Source organism: Carcharhinus amblyrhynchos, chromosome 20, assembly GCF_965287045.1.
Source record: "Carcharhinus amblyrhynchos chromosome 20, sCarAmb.v2.hapA, whole genome shotgun sequence".
NCBI lineage: Eukaryota > Metazoa > Chordata > Chondrichthyes > Carcharhiniformes > Carcharhinidae > Carcharhinus > Carcharhinus amblyrhynchos.
The window spans coordinates 20116994-20136895 of NC_137343.1; the positions used below are offsets into that span (position 1 = coordinate 20116994).

The 19902-nt window shown below is 44.6% G+C and overlaps 1 protein-coding gene across 3 annotated transcripts in view; it reads left to right on the forward strand.

Annotated features, from left to right (window-relative positions):
* The window catches only part of LOC145355812 (transcriptional activator MN1-like), a 138967-nt gene that overhangs the window by 27593 nt on the left and 91472 nt on the right, over nucleotides 1-19902 (forward strand). The window contains exon 2 of one of the 3 annotated variants that reach the window (XM_080208204.1): nucleotides 2641-5657. The exons of the other annotated variants lie outside the window; for them this stretch is intronic. Within the exon in view, the coding sequence (XP_080064330.1) occupies nucleotides 2641-2822 (182 nt within the window). The 3' untranslated portion in view covers nucleotides 2823-5657. Of the gene's footprint in view, nucleotides 1-2640; nucleotides 5658-19902 lie in introns of those variants that run through there. 3 annotated transcript variants of the gene reach the window in all.

The window sequence follows — 19902 nt, forward strand, 5'->3', positions numbered from 1 at the left end:
TAATAAAGTGTGGAGGCAGTGGCATAGTGCTACTGTCAGTGGGCTAGTAATCCTGTGAGCCAGCGTTATACTTAGAGATGGAACAGTGACACAGTAGTTAGCACTGCTGCCTCACAGCACCAGGGATTTGATTCCCAGCTTGGGTCACTGTGGAGCTTACACATTTTCCCTGTGTCTGTGTGGCTTTCCTTTGGATGCTGTGGTTACCTCCCCCTGTCCAAAGATGCACGGGTTAGGTGTATTGGCCATGCTAAATTGCCCCTTATTGTCAGGGGGACTAGCTAGTGTAAATACATGGGATTATGGAGACAGGGTCTGGGTGGGATTGTGGTCGATACAGACTTGCTGGGCCAAATGGTGTCCTTCTGCACTGTATGATTCTATGCATAAGCAGTGAATGATGCAGGACACTCATCTTTAGCAATGGGAGGCTTTGCCTACTTTACTCAAGTGTCATTTTTCACCGTGTGAGCATTAAGTTGATCATGAGGCGTACCGCAAAACTCGATTCTGTCTTTGGCTGACAGGCACACCTGATCAGACCTGGGAACTCTTGGAAGATTCTCACTGTCTGGGGGTGCTTGCAGCCGACTGCAGCGGCTCGTTCCTGCAGCAGCTGATATTCAATGACTCAGCAAAGGTCTGGGATAAAAGTTGTACACCATTTGCATGTGGATAATTGGACTGAGTCAAATCCATTCTCTGTAACCTTCAGAAGAAGCATAGCAGATTAAAATTGTAAAGCAAAAAAAAACTACCTGCAGGATGTGACCTTTTACAGATGTTAAGATGATAACGTAATGACTCTCCACTCCAATAGATGACAGAATCAGAGTATTGTAACTGGATGGTGTGCCTGCTCTGTCTTGAGGGTCAAACTTCATTGAAATGGATACATCAGAGGTGAAATTCATTTTGGGTTGTAGCGAATCGACAGTCTCACTCTTTGAAGATGGTTGGATGGTGTGTGAACCATTCTCTGTTACCACCCTTGAAGCATTTCACCCCATGGTGCCTTTTGTCAGTTTGAGCATTTGTACGGTATGGCGTGAAATGGAAAACGGAGGGAGAAAAATGGACTTGCCCAGTTACGAAGGCCTTTAAGAGGGCAAATCCTTTGATGTTATCATTTAAAGCATTTGGCTGAAGCCAACCCTTTTTTTCCAAAAAAAGGTAACTTCTTACAGCTGGCTTCTTCGTGTCAGGAGGATCAGTCTCATGTGAGGAAAAATAACAAGTGTTAATATCTGACCTTTATGCTGAAGAGAATTCTAAGGGGTTTTTCATGCCCTATATCTGCTGTGGGTGGTACCTCTCCCCACGTGTGGGCAGGGTTGGTTCTGCACTGCCCAAATGTTTTAGAGTTCTAGAGGAAAGGATCCAGTTGGATAGAGATGAGAATATCATTTTTGTGGAAACCACCTTCAGGGTGACAACTCCAGAATGACAACCCATTGTTTTCAGTAGAAATGTTACAAATTTAGGACTGGAGGAGAGAATGTAAGTCTCTTCACAGAAACACATTAAAGGGAACTGTTTCACACTTAATCGAACCTGATTTACTTGGTCACCAATGGATATATTTGACGGACCATTCACTTTGAGTAAACCCATTTCCCCACCTGAGTTATTCACGACTGACACTGATCATTCCTTCCTCAAACTGTAATTTTCCAACCTGCATAAGGGCGGCACAGTGGTTAGCACAATTGCCTCACAGCACCAGGGACATGGGTTCGATTCCCGACGTGGATCACTGTCAGTGTGGAGATTGCATGTTCTTCCCGTGTCTGTATTAGTTTCGTCTGGGTGCTCCGGTTTCCTCCCACAGTTCAAAGATATGCAAGTTAGGTGGATTGGCTGTGATAAATTATCCATTATTGTCATAGCGATTAGCAGGGTAAATATATTGGGTTGTAGGGATAGGGCCTAGGTGGGATCATTGCTCGTACAGAATTGATGGGCCGAATGGCCTCCTTCTGCACTGTAGAGTTTCTACGATTCTATGATATTCTGGGTTGGAGGATAGTTACTGCATTGAAGGTCTTGCATTCTGCTGTTCAACTCTTGCCAAACTTGAACAGCACAGTTCATTTAAACAGGTGAGGTTGTCAATGGCAGGTTATACAGAGGGAAGGTGATGGCCTAGTGTGGTAGAGTGGTATTATCGTTTGATTATTAATCCAGAAACTCAGCTAGTGTTCTGGGGATTCGGGTTCGAACCCACCCTTTGAATTCAATAAGAATACCTGGAATTAAGAGTCTACTGATGACAATCGTGCACAAAACCCATCTGGTTCACTACTGTCCTTTAGGGAAGAAAATCTGCCGTCCTTACCTGGTCTGGCCTACATGTGATTCCAGAGCCACAGCAATGTGGTTGACTCTCAGATGCCCTCTGAAATGGTCTAGCAAGCCACTCAGTTCAAGGGCAACTAAGGATGGGGCAATAAGTGCTGGCTTAGCCAGCGACACCCATGTCCCACAATCGAATAAAACGAAATACAGGGGCTGCTGTGGGATTGAGGATTTATTTGCACTCAGTAAGAAAAATCAGATTGTTTTTTTTGAAAGAGAGAAAGCGAAAATGATCCTTAATCCAGAGAACTAAAACTTATTCTGTTTATTAACCCTTTCCAGCCCACGAGCTTTCCCAGAACAAGGCCTCATCAGTCCAGACTGGCAACCATTTGCAGTGCCTGTCAGTTCACTGCACAGACGATCTTACTGACTCCAAAGGCCGGAGCCCCATGCAGACTTGGAGATCTTTGCATTCGGACATCTCTAATCGATTTGGGACATTCGTGGCTGCTTTGACCTGAACAGAGATGAACTTTCTTTTGATTTATTTTTCTTTTTGTTGTTGTTTTCTTCCTCTCGGCTGCTACAGTGCGACAGACAGACAGACAGAACGTCAAAACAAATAACAGGTCATAGTCACGAAAGGATCTGGGCCCTCTTGCTGGCACTTTGCCTCAGTACCTGCGACGCTGGCTGGTGGCCTGGAAAGGGTTAATTCCGAGCCCGGCGTTTGCGACAGTGGCTTGCCCAACACCAGGCCTGTTGGATTACTCAACAAAACAGAAAATTAAAGCTACAGAGACTGAACCTAAACTGAGCTGAACAGACTGTTTGTTATTGGAATTGTACAATGCTCTCCTCACTGGATTCCATGCACTTATATCTTATTTCTACCCCCCCACTTCCTGCACTGTCCAGACACCTGGCCTCCCAGGCAACAATCCCACGGCACTGTGGGCAATAATTTTTTTCAGACCTTTTTACCAGGAATCCAAAGTTTGTTATGTGTTATATTTGTCAATCAAAACTGGCTCGAGTTGGGTTGTCACCTCAACCTATATCAGGTGGGGGAATGGGAGAGGAGCAAGTTAAGGGGTGGGATTGTGGCTGGATGCTTGGATGCTTTTCTTTGCCGATGTGATCATTTGTTGCGAACTTCAGGCACTACTGGCTCCACGCTGCGAGACACAGAAGTAAACGTGGGTAAACGAAAACTCAAGTGTAATGATGCCTCTGATTCCCACTCCGTCATTTCGGGACTAAAGAAAAGAATGGACTGGTGGTTTGAACCAATCTAATCCACCAAGTTATGTACAACTAGAGTGGTCTTGGATCAACCAGAGCTCATAGTATTTGAATTTTTCTAACAACAAAACACAAATGCATTTTAAAAAAAACACATGAAATTTCACCCATTTCCCGTAACCAATGAATGGCAGTGTTTTTTTGTTAAACCATGTTTCTTTCATTTGGAAATGTTTAAACTGCCTCTGCAGAGGCAGCAAGGCATGCAGGGCCTATGATGAGGAGATCAATACAAAGTTTACAAGGCAGAGCAAGAATGAACAACAAGGGTGGGATTTACCTCAAGGTGGATTCATTTTTCTATGTCCTTTGCAGTATCGCGTTCACCTAATCCCTTCACCGAGGGACCATCACTTCATATTAAGGACACGGGGCAAAGACAGATATATGGAGCTAGGAACAGGAGTAGTCCATTTAGCACCATTGTTACTTAATGAGATCGTGGCTGATTTGTGGCCTGTGTTCCGGCACACATAAAGAATTGGAGGATCATTAAAGCAATTGCCGCATTGAGAGTAAGGAAGGGGCCATAATCCATGCCAGAAACAAATTGAGGGAACGTGTCCCTCTTATCCATCCCTCCAGCTATTCAATTTCCACATTGATTACCGAGTGGTCTTTTTTCTGGTACACTTTCTGTTGCTAGCTCTGACTTTTTTCACTGACTCTAGTGAGCAGGAATAGATAAAGCCTAGCTACGCCTCGCTGTGGCTTTGTCCAGATGCCTTCTCCATGTCCAGCAATCTATAAATATAAAAATATTAAATCCTGGCTGAGTACTCCTGAGAATTGCAAAATGGGGTGGTGCTTGTTGCTGCCCTACCCCTCTCCTCACAGCAATTGAAAATATTGCGGGAAAAAGATGGGTAAATCATAATTCAGAAGGACTTGCCTGACAGGAAAACAGTTAACGTCTTCCCCTACGTCACTCTTTACATACAACTTAAAAGAGACACAAATACAAGAACCAATTGATATGATAAAACAACATGGCAATAATGGGCATGATGCTATAATCTGACAGTTGTGTATGTGGTTGTGTGCGCAGGGCCATGAGTCTGAGATGTTTTATGGGGATGACATTTTTTTTTTCTGAAGCCCTGTTTTAAGGTATGAAGCCAAGGGCTTTATTCTGTTTACGGTTTGTCCACTTCATGTTGGTGCATCATTGTAAAAGGGAATTTACAATCGCTGAGTCGAATTCAGCCCTTGTGTGTTAATTGTAATCTCCCAAAGTAAATCTGTCTACAGTCAGTCGTGCATTTGCAGGCAAAAACAGCAGCAAGGAATCTGCCAGGTGAATTATCTAAGCGTTTTGAAATTATGATGGGAACTTGACTCAATGGGTGGACTGGGCCACACAAACCCAGGTCCACTTCCTGCTTATTCTGAATTAGCTGAGCTCCACAGAAAAGAGGTGAGGAATTATATAAAGAGTGATCTGGGTGCTTTATGTTTGCTGCTTACGTGTGCCCTCGTCAGAAGCTGTACCATTAATAATCGAGTGTTAATCAACAAGTTTTAGAAAGCAGTTTAATGTTTTGAAATTCATGAACGTATTAACCAATTGATGGTTGGTTCATATGGACAGAGCAATGAGAATGACACAATGGGATTACCACGTAGGAGCAGAAGTGGGCCATTCAGCCCATCAAATCTGCCCTGCTATTCAGTGAGATAATGACCGTCTGCTAATCCTCAACTCCACTTTCCTGTCTTATCCCCAGTAGCCTCGATTCCCTTACTGATTAAAAATCTGTCTGTCTCAGACTTAATGATGCAATGTCTACAACCCTCTGTGATAAAAAAAAATTCCACAGATTGACTACCATCCTCCTCATCCCTGTCTGACATCAAAACATTTTTGGCGTTCCGATCACAAAACCCACTCAGATTTCATTGAGTAAATTTCTCAATTTCTGGTAGTTTATATTCTCCCCTGATTTTCCATAATTTCTATACCTATTCCAACAATTTGAAATGCACATTTTGAGTTCATTTCTTGAACCGTCTTGGAACAATATTGCCATCTTTGAAATTTGAGAGTAAACCCGGGGCGGGGGTGGGTGGGGGGTGGGGGGGAGGGGGGCGGGATGGTTGAGGGGCAGTTGGGGGAGAGAGGGGTTCGGTGGGATAAGATGAATAAATCAATTAAACTTTTTAAACTATTAAAAAGACTAAAAATCCCAAACCAAATGTTGCCTCTATTTCCACCTTCTGTTTCAAAATGGGTGCAGCCACTCATACTTAAACCTACAGTTGTCTAAATGGCTTTGCACACTTGGTTTTAAGTGAGCAAATTTATCATTGCTGAAACATTGCACAGACTAAATGTTCCCAAGAGCCAGTTGGAGAGGGTGTTTATTTAAAATGCCAAGAAGCGCAGCTCTGGCTTTACACAATGTTTTGGTCTCGTTGTTCTCAGGAATGTCCTATGATCCTCACACTACGTTTTGAAGCATTTTGCAATGGGCCTTTATATTGGAAGTGACTTCCCGCTGAGGACTTTACCTGCTTTAAACCTCTGTCATTGGGGAATGCTGACCAGACAGGCAATAAATAAGCCATGCGTGGAATGTTTCCTTTATCGTGCTATATGGGCAAAATAGATGGTAGTTTAGCCACGGTGTTGCTGAAGTGATCTGGAATCCCAGTGCTAGTAGGAAAGAGCCAGCTAACCACTGTACTTCCAAGCAAAATCTGTAAACTTCTGAGTATCTGTTCAAAAATCAATGAGGAAAAACTCAAATCCTGGAAGAATTCTTCTCTCCGTTATATATTATTAACAGAGTGAACCGAGAGAGAAGATTTATTATTGCCATTTCAAGCCAACGATTGGATGTGTTTCTGTGGAATGCCTTTCTGGCTTCACTGGAAATTGAGAACAGAGGAAATCTCCCTACTCTGTTTACAGGATTAAGTTTAAGTTTATTTCTGAGTGTCACAAGTAGGCTTACATTAACACTGCAATGAAGTTACTGTGAAAATCCCCTGATCTGGCTCCCGTTTGGGTACACTGAGGGAGAATTTAGCACAGCCAATCCGCCGAACTGGCACGTCTTTTGGACAGTGGGAGGAAACTGGAGAACTCGGAGGGGACACAGGGAGAACATGCAGACTCCACACAGACAGTGACCCAAGCCAGGAATCGATTCCGGATTTCTGGCGCTGTGAGGCAGCAGTGCTAATCATTGCGGCACCATGCCACCCTACTTATAAGTAATGCACGGGAGCAAGTATCAGGTTGTAATATGGAGCTCACATTCACTGTCCACTTCCAATTAACTTACACTGGTGAGGAGTCACATTAGCCTCTTAAAAAGTTAAACAGCAATTATTATGAAATTGGGACGAGAGCCCATTGCAAATATATGGACCTGCGTTTTACTGACTTTTCTTTTAGAAAAGCTTTTTTTTCAAGTTTGGATCTTTGAAAGTGGTAACTGGAGTATTATGCACTGTGCCACTTGCAGCTTGTGGAGTCTGTTCAGTTTGAAGGAGCTGCAGTCCACATTTTCACTGCCTGAGTTCCTATTTTCACTGCCTGCCTTCCTTACTATTGTGGTTTTGTCGCATATAACGGTAGCAAAGCCAGTACAGCTTATCACAACGCAAATGGTGACTTCTGCCAAGTGTTATGTGTTGTTTGTCATGCAATCTGCTTGAAGCACAGCTTCCTCACACCGTTACTCACTCTGTTGAATGAAGTTGATCCCACATTTGGCACCTTTTAGTGTGGCCCAATTCCTGAAGGTTAAACGCATTGTAACTGTCCCACCTCACAGCAATTTGAATTGCCCATGTCACCGGATGTCCCTGCCTGTAGCTTTATTTGAACTGTAAACTGCCTTACATGATGTTATGTTCAGATTTTGCCCAGAGTGCAGTGGTAAAGTTGTCCAACAAGTTTAATGGTGACAGGACAGTTCACTGCCTTTATGAGTGCTGTACTGGTACTTGGAAATGTTCTGGTAATGTGCTCTTGTTCCCACGGTAAAGTATTGCATAATCAGTTACAAACCTGCATCCCCATCTGTCATCCCCTGGCAGACACTTATTAATTAACTTGCTTTGTGAGAGTAAAAATCTGGACGTTCTTCGATATATTTCTTTCAACAAGACTTGCTTTCTCTTATTTCCAAATCCCTCGACCACCTCGCCTCTTCTCAATTTAGCAATCTTCCTCAACTGCATGTGACCTCCATTTTCCCTGCTGTGGACTAATGATCACCTCCACCTCCCCACCGATCACCCATCAGCCATCATTCAGTCACCATATAGTTTAGCCTTGATACTTCATTTCCCTCCTTCTACAGAGCCTCCGAAATCCATCTTGTTTGTATTTCAGTAAAATCCTCAGTTAGCCCATCCTATGCTGGGTTTACTCTCCTCCCCCAGTAAATTGTTTTCAGATGTCCCACCATAACATAACTTCACAGTGCTACAATTTAACGGTGGCACAGTGGTTAACACTGCTGCCCCACAGCGCCAAGGACTCAGGTTCAATTCCGGCCTTGGGTGACTGTGTGGAGTTTGTACCTTCTCCCTGTGTCTGCATGGGTTTTCTGCAGGTGCCCCGGTTTCCTCCCACAGACCAAAGATGTGTGGGTTAAGTTGATTGGCCGCGCTAAATCTACTTTTAGTGTCAGTGGGATTAGCAGGGTAAATAGGTGGGGGTTATGGGGATAGGGCTTGTGCGGAATGTTGTCGGTGCAGGCTCGGTGGGCTGAATTGCTTTTTTCTGCACTGTAGGGATTCTGTGAAATGTCTTACCATATAAATTCACATTGCTACATGTTCATGCTCCAGCTCCCACTAACCATGAAGTCTAAGCTTACTTTAGAAGTGTCACTATTTATACTTCGGTTTAAGCATCGAGCACTCACCGTTTCACAGATTTGTGTCCATCAATGTCTTAATGCCACCATTGCCCTCATCTGCCTCATAATGTAGGGCCCTTAATGGCTGCCATTGTGGGCAGAGATTTAAACAGTGAATAAAGAGGTGAAAGGACATTGGCTGATCTACTACAGAGCCATTCCACCATCAGAGAAAAATCTTTAGCCCCTCTGTCTGGGCTAGCTTCTCACTCGAAGGTCAAAGATCAATGTGCTACCAATCTAAACCACCCAGTCCTGAAATAAGAAAAACAAAACACTTGTTCCATCTGGGTTTGAATTACTGTGTGAGAATTAGGATATAACTGATTTGTTTCCTTTATAAATGTGGCCAATTTTGGGTATTCTTGAGAGTGGGGGTAAAAATAAAATTGGGTGAGCGGGGAACAGCCTGTATATTGAAAGATTGCTGTGGGCCTTGTCCCATACAGACCCATGATCGGTAGATTAACACAAAGGTCCTTTAAGATATTGGGGCAGGGTGGAAGGTCACCCATTCTGCTCCAGCTGCAGGTTAAATATAGTTGCCCATGTAACAATATGAGCTAATAACTCCTTTCTGTGTGGTTTGACAAATCCTGTTCTTGCCATTTTGAAATTTGAAGATTTTCTTTGACTATCTCACACAATGCTGCTTTTGGTCCCAGTCGACCGACTGGAGCAGTTCCCACGGTTTGTTTTTTTGTTGAGTGTTTTGTCTCGTTCAATGCAACAGGACTTAGTTTTGGAAACAGGAAGAGAAAGGAAAATCTGTACTATGTACTGTAGGTGCATTCGCCTGTACTCATGCCTAATGTATACATATGTTTTAATGAGACTCAAGAAGATGAATAAAATATAATGCAAGTGATAACTCAACAAGTCTGCTCTGAGTCCACTCTCTTTTGCCTCCTGCTCTTTGGCATTATTCCTCAGCTGAGACTCCTGGTTGATCCTCTGCGACTCCACTTTGTAACCCATTGTGAGGTGATAAATTGCACTTCAAAAATAAAACTGGGAGCTCCTGTCACTCACTGTGTAAATGCGCTATTCAGTGTACGTCTGCACAGATCAGAGTGCAATCCCCTACATTAGGTGATATCACTGAGAGCAGTAGAAGGGACACCATATCTTGGGATAAGGAGGGTTACGATACAATGACTGCTGATAGAAGTGTGTGTCTGTGTGCAGGCGTTGACTGAGGACAGGAGCAGGCTGAGCTATGATTAGTGGGTCCATTTAAAATATTCAGTTTCAGTCTATATCGGGACGAGAGCCACTGAGCACCTAACTACTCCGCATTCATCTGCAATTGATTATTTTGTCTTGCTGTAAGAGGCCACAGGAGGGAGGTAACCTGCTGATGCAACTGGGGCCTTGTTTGACCAAAAGGGAACAATCCATCAAATCTGCCAGCTATCCAATGTGACTGCAGCAAATTCAGGAACAGCAGTTAAAACAATGACCCCAGCATTTATATAGTCCCTGATTCTATTCGAATATCTCAAGCATTTCAGGCAGTGAAAAACAGTAAAGTTAGTGCCCATTATCCTGTGTCAGCAATGTGTGGTAAAAGAGTTCTAATGTTGAGGACTGTTCTTTTGGAATGGGATTATGGTCGAGCTTATTCAGGCTTTCACCTCCCTGCCTGGCTAAAGGTTCTCATTCAATAGGTCAAGTGGCATTTTGCCTTTTCCGCTGGTTCTAAAACTTCCAAGCCTGTTGCCAAGTCAGACCTGAAATGTCACTGGCAAATGTCCCTCCTTATGTGTAAGGAGTCATTGTTCTGATACTGTGGTGTATGGGAGAAATGGGTGAAACTAAAAGCCTTGCTCCAGGAAATGATTAAATTCAATAAATGTAAAACTTGCACTTTAAAGAAAAAGAAGAACTGGCATTTTTTTTAACGACCACGCTGGCATTACTTTCAAGATGCTGTAATCTTGCGTGCTTGCCTCATTCAGATAGCCCTCGGATTGTGTGGGGCGGATGTCAGAAGGAACCCCTTCTGCCGGAGTCAGCTGCGACCTATTTCATAAACTGGAAGGATAGCTGCACCGAGCCCTCGACTCTCACTCAGCTCCCACCTTGTGGCCCTATACGTTGCGGAGAGCAGTGGCCACGCTTGCCAACTGCATTGGTTCATGGAATCAAACCAGGTGGGGGTAGCGTGTGAGTGAGTGCCCACATTGTGAGGGAGAACTCCTTTCTCCAATCAATCCTTTGTCAAGTGCGTGCAAAAGAACAAGCTGCCTCAATGGATGTAGCAAAGGAAGATGGTTTTCCTTTATGGGACCGAATGTACAGCTGTATATACAGCTGTAAGGTTCATTGGTACATGCGCAGAAGATGCTGCAGATCATCTACTCCAGTCAACTGCATCTCCAGTCGTCTTGACATGTCAAGCCACCAGGGTGGGGTTGGCCAAGTGCCACTGGTGTTTCACACACAGGTGTTGCGTGTGTGCAAACCTTACCGACTCCTTCATACACATCCTATCATATCCCGAGAAAAAGAATATGCAGTTCCTTCTGAATCCACCCCCACAGACTGCAGTATGTTGCAGGTGAGACAAAAAGAAGAGGAAATGGGAACTTGGACTTTTTGCTGCCTTAATTCTGGGACATTTGATGGAAATGCTGATGAAATACACACCTAATTCAGGACAGATGACAATCCCTTCAACTGGAGACGATTGCAATCATCAGCTATGGTATCAGAGATGATGAATTGCTGCATGCTGTTGACTGTGTCCTCACATTACATTGTGAGCATGGTCGTCAAACGATCATGAACCATTTTTTAAAGATTTATTGATTAGTCACAAGAAGGCCGACACGAACACTGCAATGAAGTTTTACTGTGAAAATCCCCTAGTCTGGTGCCTGTTCAGGTTACACTGAAGGAGAATTTAGCACAGCCAATTGACCCAAGCCGGGAATTGAACCCAGATCCCTCACGCTTTGAGGCAGCAGTGCTAACCATTCTACCAACGTGCCCAGGAGCAGCTGACATCTATGGGCGATCCATCGCTTAACGCAAACAGAAATATTCCACCAACCACCACTAAATTCTGACTGGACCCCACCAGCTATAACTATCAAGTTACAATCCTGAAGATTCTAGTAAACTTCAGCTATCTTGGAAGCACAATTGCCAGGAATGTCTGCAGTGGTGATGAGGTGGCCAACAGAATTGCCAGAGCAAGCTCAGAATTTGTCCACTTATTGTGAGAGGCTTTGGAAGAAATGGGGTATCAAACTTACAACAAAAGTAGCCGTGTACAAAGCTGCAGCACTATTTACCCTGCTATATGCCTGTGAGGCAATGAACTACCTACTCCAGACATATGCAGTTAGGCAGGTTCCTCATAAGATGCATTTGGAACATTGTGGGCATCAAATGGGATTTGATCGGATTTGATTTATTATCATCACACGTAAATGATATACAATGAAAAATATTGTTTCCTGTGCACTCTACAGACAAAGCATACCATACGTGCAAAAGGAAAGGAGAGGGTACAGAATTAGTATAATCGTCATAGCTAGGGTGTACAGAAAGACCAACTTAGTGTGAGCTAAGTCCATTCAAAGGTTTGTTGGCAGCAGGGAAGGAGCTGTTCTTGGGTCAGCTGAGATGTGAGCTCAGACTTTTGTATCTTTCTCCCGACGGAAGAAGGGGGAAGGGAGAATGTCCGGGGTGTGTGGGGTCCTTAATTATGCTGGTTGCTTTTCCAAGAGAAGTGTAGAATGAGTCGATGGTTGGGAGGCTGGTTTGCAAGATGGATTGGGCTTCATTCATGACCCTTTGTAGTTTCCTGCACTCTTGGGCAGAGCAGGAGCAGTAGCACCAGCATGCTACGGTGCAGAGCAGCATGCTACGGTGCAGAGGGACCTGGGGGTCCTTGTGCATGAGTCGCAAAAACCCAGTCTGCAGGTGCAGCAGGTGATCAAGAAGGCGAATGGGATGCTGGCCTTTATAGCGAGGGGGATAGAATATAAAAGCAGGGAGGTCTTGCTGCCAACCACCAGTACAGGGTACTGGTGAGGCCGCAGCTCGAGTACTGTGTGCAGTTTTGATTGCCGCACTTGTGCAAGGATATTTTGGCCTTGGAGGGAGTGCAGAGGAGGTTCACTAGGCTGATACCGGAGATGAGGGGGTTGGACTATGAAGAGAGACTAAATAGACTGGGTCTGTACTCGTTGGAGTTTAGAAGGATGAGGGGGGATCTTATAGAGACGTATAAGATAATGAAGGGGATGGATAGGGTAGAGGTAGAGAGATTCTTCCCGCTCAGAAAGGACAGCAGGACTAGAGGGCACAGCCTCAAGGTAAGGGGGGGGCAGTTTAGATCGGAGTTGAGGAGGAACTTCTTCACTCAAAGGGTGGTGAATCTCTGGAATTCTCTGCCCGTTGAAGTGGTGGAGGCTACCTCGCTAAATATACTTAAGTCATGGGTAGATAGGTTTTTGGTAGGCAAGGGAATTAAGGCTTATGGGGAGAAAACAGGAAAGTGGAACTGAGCCACTTCAGATCAGCCATGATTTTATTGAATGGCGGGACAGGCTCGAAGGGCGAGATGGCCTACTCCTGCTCCTATTTCTTATGTTCTTATGTAGGAGCTCTGATACAACCAGAAAGAATGCTTTTTGTAGTGTATCTGTAAAAGTTGGTGAGAGTTGTAGTGAAGACAAAGTGCCCAACATTGAGGTACTTCAAAGAGTAGAAATGTGAGGAATTACAGTACTCATCATCAGAGCCCAGTTCAGGTGGAGTGGATATGTGGTATGCATGACAGGTGATCAGATCCTATGCAAGGCTTAAACATGGACACTGTGAGGTAGTTCAAGATTAGGGTTCAAAAGCCCCTTGGAGGCGAATCTCATGAAATCTTGCATGTTCATCACAGACCAGGGAGAAAAATTCACAATAAGGAACTACCTGGGGGGCAGTCTCAAGTAGTGGCATTGTTTTCTTCAATCAGCAAAGAATGCAGGCAGCAAAGGCCAAAAGTCTGGGCAGTTGCAACAAAAATCAAACAGCTCTTCCTTGTCCGCACTATGGAAAGCTATGCAGGCCTGCAATCAGGCTCCACAACCCCAGGTAGAACACACAACAGGTGACTCCATGAACACACGAAACACCGATGACAAAGAGGAATTGACGACAGCAACAGATGGATATTTCCACCTGCAAGCACTGATAACTTCCTCTGTTTGAGTTGGAATTGCCTGTTTTATTTGGAAGAAAATCCAAGTTTTGTCCTTCTTGTACGTGAGCCCAGAAGAATGATTGTCAGCAGGATATTCCACGATGTGGGAAATTAGTTACACTGAATTCAATCCGGACCCCTTTCAAAACTCACAATTTTAATGAATGGAATGACGTCCAGAGTCAAGCCCAAACCTAATTAATTCAGCATTGGTCAGGAATTGAACCTAGAAGCTATCCAGTTTGACTGGGACAATACTACACTGGCTCAAATGAAATGTCCCTAAAAGACTTTTGAGAAGACTCTACTAGTCGAACGGGCGAGAGGACGGTAGGTTTTCTCTCCATTTTTGTCGGCAAGGTGAGTAATGTGAATTTACAGCACTTTGTGCAAAACAGGAGTCGCCATGTGATTCTCACCAATAAGGTTGGGGGGTGGGTGGGGGCAGGAGAGAGGGTTGGTGCCTGTGAAGCCAGCTGCTGAGCTCTGGGGGTGTCATTGCACAGGCCCCCAATCTCTCAGTATACTGTGTATTGGTATGGGCTGGTGTGGCGAGCCAGTAAGATTGCTGCTGTTGTCGTTAGGGTGAGATATTAAACTGAGATCCAACCTGCTTTCACAGGTGAATGTAAGAGACCCAAGGACACAATTCAAGGAGAACAACTCACCTCTTCCAGCCCTTCTCAGTAACTGGCTAACCTTAACACTCAACTTACATCAGCAAAACAGGCTATATCAAGTGATTTATTCATTGCTGTTTGTGGGATATTGCTGTGCACAAATTGGCTGCCACATTTTCCTGCGTTAAGCAGTACTATACTGAAATACCTCAATGACTCAATGCGTGGCACAGTGGTTAGCACGGCTGCTTCACCGCCCCAGGGTCCCAAGTTCAATTCTGGCCTCAGGTCACTGTCTGTGTGGTGTTTGCACATTCTCCCCGTGTCTGCATGGGTTTCCTCTAGGTGCTCCACTTTCCTCACACAGTCCAAAGATATGCGGGTTAGGTGGATTGACCATGCTAAATTGACCCTAGTGTTGAGGGATTAGAAGGGTAAATATATGGGGTTATGGGAATAAAGTCTGGGTGGGATTGTGGTTGATGCAGGATTAGGCTATTGAGTTGGATGATCAGGCATGGTCATAATGAATGGCAGAGAGGGCTAAATGGCCTCATCCTTTCTTCTATGTTTCAAATACAGATTATTTCCTTAATTCTCCTTGCTCCTTTAGACCCTGTCTTGCTACACATTCAGAGGATATCTGTGCATTTAACTTGATTGCAGCGCTTAGCTTATTTTGGAAGTGTTAGAAGGAGATTTGTCTGTACGTGTCCTGTGCTCAGCCTGATCCCATCCTTGAGTTGCTTTCAATACAGATACAGCTCAGACTTTGCACACTGAACGCAGATTTCAGTGAAGTGGGGACTGGCTGCCCTGCAGTTCTCAAACTTTTTATTTTTCCTTCATCGGTTTGTGCATCCACCATGGCTCATCGAGTTGAAGGAAATGACAGCGCAGCTTTGGAAAAATAATTATGAGCGATTCTGTTTGAGAGAAAGCACTGTCTCCTCTGTAGCCCTGGCTTCCACTGGGCTGAGGCAGAAGGGGGACATGCTTTCTGTTCTCTTTTGTTTATATTCAAATTTAACATAGGAATATTATATTGACAAGCCAGCCCACAGACTCCCGTGTATACTAACAAACAAAAGCACTGCTTCTGTAAAACTAATGGTACTCGGGGGACTCCAGAGAATCACAAGACGCACAGGGCTTGGTGTAAGATGCATGTTGTGATTCACAGGAATGGTGACCGCAAAGACTGATTGCGAGATAAGCCATTAGTGCATTGGATTGCTCCAGAGTCAGCCACAGAAACATATCTGCTGCAGGTTTATAAGTGCACAATTGTGGTGCTTTGAGAATAGATTGGGCAGCATGGTGTCACAGTGAGTGGTTAGCACTGCTGCCTCATAGCACCAGGGACCTAGGTTCAATTCTGGCCTTGGGTCTCTGTGCAGAGTCTGCACGCTCTCCCAGTGTCTGCATGGGTTTCCTCTGGGTGCTCCAGTTTCTTCCTGCAGTCTGAAAGATGTGCTGGTTAGGTACATTGGCGATGATAAATTCTCCCTCGGTGTACCCAAACAGAAACCGGAGTGTGGCGACTAGGGATTTTCACAGTAACTTCATTGCAGTGTTAATGTTAACGTACTAGTGACACTAAAAAATAAATGTTAAAACTTTAATACAGTCCAAAGATGTTCAGGTTAGGTTGATTGACCATGTTAAGTTGTTCCTTAATGTCAAGGCAGGGTAGATACATGGGGTTACAGGCATAGGGTGTGGATAGGATTATTGTCAATGCAGGCTCAATGGGCCAAAAGGCCTCCCTCTGTATATTGGTATTCTATGATCTCCATGATCTCTCATGTCCTGCCAGTATGTTAGAAGCACAATTCCTGTTCCCCTACCAATTCAACGGGTAAGTGCATCATTCTGCATGGCCTGAGTCACTCAGTCCATGCCTGATTTAGGTTTTAATCATCAGCAAAGGGTGTATAACAACTGGTCTCAGTGCACTGAGCAGAGGGGCAGGATAGTCAGGTTAAGGGCAGGGCAGGGAGGGAAAGGGCATGTGGGTGGATGGTAGTGGATAGTGGCAGTTGCAGTGGGCAAGGTCCAAAAGTGATTCAGCCGGACTTTAAGTTTATTTATTCGTGTCACAAGCAGGCTTAAATTAACACTGCAATGAAGTTACTGTGAAAATCCCCTCGTTGTCACACTCCGGCACCTATTCGGGTACACTGAGGGTGAATTTAGCTCCCAACCAGCGCGTCTTTCAAACTGCGTGAGGAAACCGGAGCACCCGGATGAAACCCATGCAGACACAGGGAGAATGTGCAAACTCCGCACAGACAGTGAGCCAAGCCGGGAATCGATCCCGGGTCCCTGACGCTGAGAGGCAGCAGTGCTAACCACTGTGCCACCATTTATGAGTGCAGATGTTGGGCAAGGATTGGAGTGGGCTGGTTGCAATGCCGTAAAGGGGATGGGTGTCCCTGGAACTGTTCCCAATAGGATTCTTCAGGACGGGGATGGAGGGGAGTGGTACTGGTGATAATTGAGAATAAAACAAAATAGAAAATCCCCCGAATTCTGAGGGCAGGCTGAGCTGTCGCCCCTTTGCCAACCACCCCGCCCGATAAATAGCAAATGTTATGCGACTTGTCCAGCTGGTTCACTCCTTAATGAGCAGACAAAACCTTTCCTGTCTGTCCCCAGTTACAGGAACAGTTACAGTGCAGGCTAATGATTCCAGTTGCTGTAACCCGTTCTTTATGCAACCACTCAACACTCAACCCACAGAAGTCAAGGCGAGAGTTAGATTGTTTTCTGCGCGCGAGGATCAGAGGCGCTGACATTGGGCCTGGCTGAACAGTGACCCAGGTGCCAGGGTTGAGCTGTAGCAGCAGGAGGGCAGCCCAATAGCCTTTTCAGAGGCTAAAGATTTGGAGGGGGGGGGGATTAAAATCCTGAAAAAGCAGCTTCTCAGCTGTTTGTTAATGAGTCTCCAGCCAGCCAGCAAACAAACCTAATCAATAGTTTATTAAAAAAAAACACACGCACACACACACACACACACACATACACACAGCCTCAGCATAAGGCTGCCAAAAAAAACCACACCAAGGACACTGAGAGTCGAGGCCACATACCACACACAAAAGGCTTTTCCTCTCAACGTTTATGCTATCTCAACTTTCTCACATATCTCACTCCTCGGATGATGCCTATTGAGGCCGAGGCTCCTGTTTCAGGTTGGGTTCCGTACTGGAAACCTGAGTCCGCACAGTCATTCCCTGAGTCCTTTGTGGTGTCACTAAATTTTTTTGTTCTGTTTGAATGGAGTGGTATTGAAAAGTCATTAAGTAATGATAATTGGCCTAATCAGCAGGCTTTAAGCTATGGGCTGAGGTTGTGGGGGGTTGGGGGGAGAGGGGGCGGGGAGAGGAGCAGAGGGGGTGGGGGGGAGGGAGGTCGGAGAACATTCCTTCTTGATTTGTGCCCTTCCCCCCACCTACTGCTTAGAATTTCCTTTTCTTGAAATAGTTGAATGGCAGTTGAGAGGAAGCCACCTTCCTCTCCATCTCTTGAAAGGAAACCAGCTGAAGCCTGCCTGGTGTCACGGCAACACAATAAGCACATCTCGTCTGGGGCTTGGTCTCTCTTCAGGGATGAAATACAGCTTGTGATGGGACAAGTAGCTGTTGCTTTGATAATTAAAGGCATTTTATCTTAATTTGACCTGTTAGAAACTGTCCTTTTCATGATTTATGGTGCACAGATTCAGATGGGAAACCCATCGCACTGGCTGAGCCTTAGAATCAGTCCTGATAGACCCCAGTGGGCCTATTACACAGTCGAGATTGCTTGCTCTTACTTTCTTGCCTGTTTGTCTCTTATTGGCAAGTGCATATCAAATACAGCATCTCCTGCGTGCGCTTGTTAGAACCATTGATGTTCCCGACACCTTGCCCCTTACCCTGACAGTACTCAGATAAACAGAGATTATGAAGTGTTAAAGAAGTCACAGTAGAAAAATATTACATTGTGACACACTCACAAACCTGGAAAGCTCTGCTTCGACAGGGAGAAAACGGAATTTAGAGAGTTGAGCATAGAGAACAAATACATTACTTTTGACTAAAGGTTTGCAAATTTCCTATTTTTAGTGCACGTTAAATGATTTTACAAGTTAAAGTTACTTCTTACCAATTGAGATTATAGTATTGTGGCTGGGTGTCAAATTTTCTTTGATCATTTTTTAAGTTTATTTATTAGTGTCACAAGTAGGCTTACGTTAACACTGCAATGAAGTTACTGTGAAAATCCCCTAGTTGCCACACTCCGGCACCTGTTCGGGTACACTAAGGGAGAATTTAGCACGGCCAACGTATTTAAAACAGCACGTCTTTCGGAGGAAACCAAGCCACCCAGAAGAAACCCACAGACACAGGGAGAATGTGCAAACTCCGTACAGACAGTGACCCAACACTGGGAAGCGAACCTGGGTCCCTGGCGTTCTGAGGCAGCAGTGCCAACCACTGTACCACCGTGCTGTTGTAAAGCGTCTTGTGATATTTTATCACACTAAAGCGTCTATTCTGAGTCTGCCACCAAAATGGACTGGTAAGAAGGGGAGAACTTTTAAAATCTTAATCTCAGTAAACTCCAAGATTCAGAAGTTACATGAAAGATGAAGTAATTGGGATTAAGTGGATAGCTCTTTCAGTGTGCTGACACAGGCGATTCTCCTTCTGTGTTATAAAAGGTTATGATTCAGAATGTATGAGGTATTTTACAGATAAAGCATTAAAAATTCAGTCTGGGGTAAAAAAGGAAAGAAAACCTTGTGCCTTTTGCATCCTCAGGATGTCTCTCGAATGAGTTGCTTTTGAAGTGTAAAAGCCAATTAAAATGGGGAAAGGACATTATTAAACATTAATTCTCATGCATCCATTGATAGCAATTCCTCAAGAAATTTTACTCCTAAATCTTTGAAGCATATGGCCTCTTGGGATAATGTTACTCCTTAGGAGAACTGCACTCGAAAATTCAATGTATTTAAAAAAACATTCAGACATCACACAATTGCAGTCCACCCTGTGTCATACTTTGGTTGATACGGTGGGGGGGGAGTGGGGAGGCGGGGGGAGCGAGAAGGAAGAAAAGTATCTACCAATTCAACCTGGACTGTATGTTATGTCACAAAGTCGACAATATGGGTAGTTATATCATAGAATCTGAAACGTGCAAAGTCACGTCCTGTCTGTGAGTGTCTCAGAAATGTACAGCCATTAAATAGAGACAGCCCCTGCCTACGTTGGGTGCAGGTCACAGTGCTGGTGATGTTCTGGTGCTGATCCTCCTGGCTTTAATCTAAGAAACCACCAGGAATGAGAAATAGGCACTCATCCTATTGAAAGCTCAGCACTTGAGAACACTGATGCTTATCATGATATCTAGTAATTTGAGGAACAGTTGTGTTTATGGTGCTTTTGCCTAACTTGCTAAATTCTAAGTTTATCAGAGGATATGTATCTTGTATTAGCTTAGAAAAGATTATCTAAATATTGGAGCTTTGATGGTTTTTCGTGGTGGATTGTGAAGTGGAGACATGCACCCCCCCACCCCGCTCACTCCT